Genomic DNA, 3,599 nt, shown 5'->3' with positions numbered 1-3,599 from the left:
ACTTAATATGTATTTGTAATACAGCCTCCATAATTCACCTGCTTAGTTCCATGTGTAATATTTAAATACTTAATTTAGATGAAATTGTTTACAAATTCTGGGTGAATGGCATGCAATGAGTGTCGGTGTTCTACATTTTCTTGTCTTGCAGGTGACAGTTGGAGGTTAACTTTCATACCGCTCATTTCACAAAGCCAACTTTTTCAAATCTCTTCTGTAAAGGCCAGATAGTCAATACTTTAGACTTTGCAGGCCATACACGGTCCGTCACAGATTCTTCTCTGTTTCTTCCTCTTCTGTTCTCTTTTGCAGCCCTTTAAGAACATGAAAATCATTCTTAACTCATGGGCTGTATCAAGGCAGATCGTAGGTGGGATTTGATCTATGGGCCATAAAGAATAATAAGCAGATGGTGTATGAACACTGACGTAACATCGTCCATCAGGGAATCCATAATGGCGCAGACCTCATTACCTCTTTTCTTTTATAACTGAAGGTTTTTTTCCTATCTACGTCTTGTCTATAAAATTATAAAGTTGAAAATGCCTAGGAAGTATGTGCTGGGTCTCTTTAGACTTAGAGAATTACATAATTTTAGACAGAGAATTATAGGATTCTACTGTTAGAAGAAATTGTTGCCATTATCTAATTTGAACCCTGTATTTTTAAATAGATATTATAACTAAAACTCACAGTAAATGATTAACGAATTAACTTACAAATACTGGAGAGACAGCAGGCCTTCAAATGTGTCTTTATATAATTCAGTCAAATAATTTTCACTGAGAATTCTGCAAAATGAAAAGGTCATTTCTGGGTCAAAATGCAAAACGACTACAACTATTTACTACACAGGACTGCTATATGTGAGGGAAACCTGGGTAATGGTGCCAAATACACGAATTCTTTTCTCATGTAGGGATGGTGGTCTCTGCTGTTTGCTTCAATTTTTTCTTCTCATGTACTCCTTTGGTTCTCTCTCTCTCTCTGTCTCTGTCTCTGTCTCTTTCTCACACACACGCACATCTCTATCCACTCTTCACACCAGAATGTATACTTCATGCCTACTCTCTGGATCACAACATCTGGGTTAGAAGCCAACCCTGAGTGGCAACAACATTGAGAGAACTACCACTTCCCCCTCTCTTTTTCCCAAATGTTGTTGTGGAAGCCCCATTCAGGAGTATATCGGTGGTACAAGAAAAGCCATCCAATTTTCCCCCCAACTAAAAAATATATATAAGAACTAAAAATGTGCATAAAATGCACACAACATAAATGTTCAGCTTACAAAGTATAAAGTAAATACCCATGCAACACTATTTATTCATTCTACTGTCGGTGGATACTAGATTTTTCTAATTTTTAGTTATTACAAACAATGCTGCTTTGAACATTTTTCTGGGTGTATCCGGGCACACATTTGCCTAAGTTTCTCCAGGACTTAATAGGGGCACAAAATTGTTTTCCTAAGAGGGAAGCAGGCAGACCAACATGCCACGTCTCTACCCCTCCAAACTCCACCAGAGTGCCTAAGAATGATAGAAAAGATACAATTCAAAAATCCACAACCTTAGCTCAAAGCCAAGGGAGGAGCTCCACAAACACCCCTCTCCCAGAAATGCCCCGGAGCTACCTACAGGGTGATGAGTTGAGATACAACAGTGGGAGCAGTGACAGCACAGCAACCCACACCCTTCCTCCTTGAATCTGGCAGCAAAGGGCGTTTGCTTCCAGGTAGGAGCCATTGGTGTTAGAAAGGGGCAGGTCCCAGGACCCCGGAGGAAGGGCATACACTCTGACTAGCCACTAGAAGTCACCTCCCACCGCTTCCTTAATTCTCAGGGGGACCCGTCACCAACAACAAGCCCTGGGGCTCATTTCACCTCTTCCTTAGGACCAGAACACAGAAGCTGTAGAACATCAACTACAAAGATAAACTGCACGCAGGAATGACCAAATGGCATGAGAAAGACCACTCTGTGAAGGACAGAACATAAAAACAAACCTAACAGCTTATAAGCAATGAATCACAGTTAACAGAGAACACACAAGAGGATTTGAGAATAGTATTAACAAGGCTCCTGGGTGACTCAGTAGGCTAAGCATCTGAATATGGTTCAGGTCCCGTCCATGGGTTCGAGCACCACATGGGACTCTGTGCTGACAGCTCAGAGCTTGGAGCCTGCTTCCGATTCTGTGTCCCCCTCTCACTCTGCTTCTCCCCCACTCACTCATGCACGGTCTCTCTCTCTCAAAAATAAACAAACATTATAAAAATATTTAGAATCATTAATATCCTCAGACAGATGTAAACAGTATATCCAATAAAGAGAACCACCTCAAAATTATACGAATGAAAAGTATTATCATTAATACAAAACTCATTCTGTGAGCAGCAGAAATAGTAGTTGAATAAATTTGAAAACTTGAGATTTCTTATCAATACTTGAAATTATATCTATTTATTATATTTACAGTTTTATTTAGGGTATGTACATTATATATGATAACATAAAACAACATATTTTATTATACATACATTACATATAATAACATATAACAAATGTTTCATAATGTAATATATATTTATATATTTCTTCTATGTTTGTAAAACCCTTGACCAGTGGGTTATTTGGTCAATTTTGTTCTTGAGCCCACACCTCTGGGATGTAAAACAGTTCCTGGAACATAGGAGATGCTCCATAAATAAAATAAAACTATGTAATATATATTTGCATGGCTCAGAATTCCAAAGGGGTCGACAGTGCACAATTCAAAGGTTTTTCCTATCCTTGTCCCTCAGCCTACCTACTCCCACTCCACTCTCTAAAGAAAGTGAATGTTGTTTATTTCTTGTGTTGTTTTTTTCTTACAAGTTTGGGAAATAAGATCTCCACGTCAGATACTATCATGGGAAAACAGAAACTACATATAGTAGTTAAGACATTCATAAAATAAAAACACAACCACCTGGTGCTATCATTTGTCCCTCATCAGTAAGGTATCAGACCAAGGGGTGGATCCACGTTAGGGGGATCATAACCCCTACATTTAGAGGATTATGACTATTATGTCTTATTATTAACTCAGAAGCATTTATGATGTGTCTACACGAGTTGAACTAATGATACGACACAGAATCTGTCATGAAAAAAGCCAGTTTAATTACTTTAATATTATTTCCAAAATTGCTTGTGTCTACACTGACTTTCTCTACAAATCAATTTTTAATAAAAAAAGGATAATACAAAAATTGGCAGACAAGAAACACAAATGACCAGGAAGCCTACAAAGGTATTTAAATTTATAAGTAATCAGAAAAATCCCAGGTCAGAAGGGACCCATTTTGTTCACCCATCAGATCAGCCACGCAACAGAGAAGGCCTGGGGTGGGAGGGTGGGAGGACACGAGTGCTGTTGTTGTACCCAGATTTTAATATCGCCCCCAAAATCCAGAGACCGCCAGGGAGACCGAATCACGCATACAAAAGCAAAGGGCTTTTATTACGAATTTAGGCCCGGCCAGCCTAATATTGGGCTCACAGACTTCAACAACACACTGGATCCACGTGGAGTGAACCCTGAGCATGCGGGGG

General features: G+C 39.1%; 1 protein-coding gene across 1 annotated transcript in view; it reads right to left on the bottom strand.

The window, feature by feature from the left end:
* LOC115281649 (leucine-rich repeat-containing protein 37A2-like) overlaps positions 1–3,599 on the bottom strand; it is a 38,973-nt gene that overhangs the window by 30,139 nt on the left and 5,235 nt on the right. The window contains exon 4 of the mRNA XM_029927068.1: positions 720–791. Coding sequence (XP_029782928.1) covers positions 720–791 — 72 coding nt within the window. The remainder of the gene's footprint in view (positions 1–719; positions 792–3,599) is intronic.

The sequence above is a fragment of the Suricata suricatta genome, chromosome 17, assembly GCF_006229205.1.
Source record: "Suricata suricatta isolate VVHF042 chromosome 17, meerkat_22Aug2017_6uvM2_HiC, whole genome shotgun sequence".
NCBI classification, from domain to species: domain Eukaryota; kingdom Metazoa; phylum Chordata; class Mammalia; order Carnivora; family Herpestidae; genus Suricata; species Suricata suricatta.
This window is presented reverse-complemented; position numbering and strand designations above follow the sequence as displayed.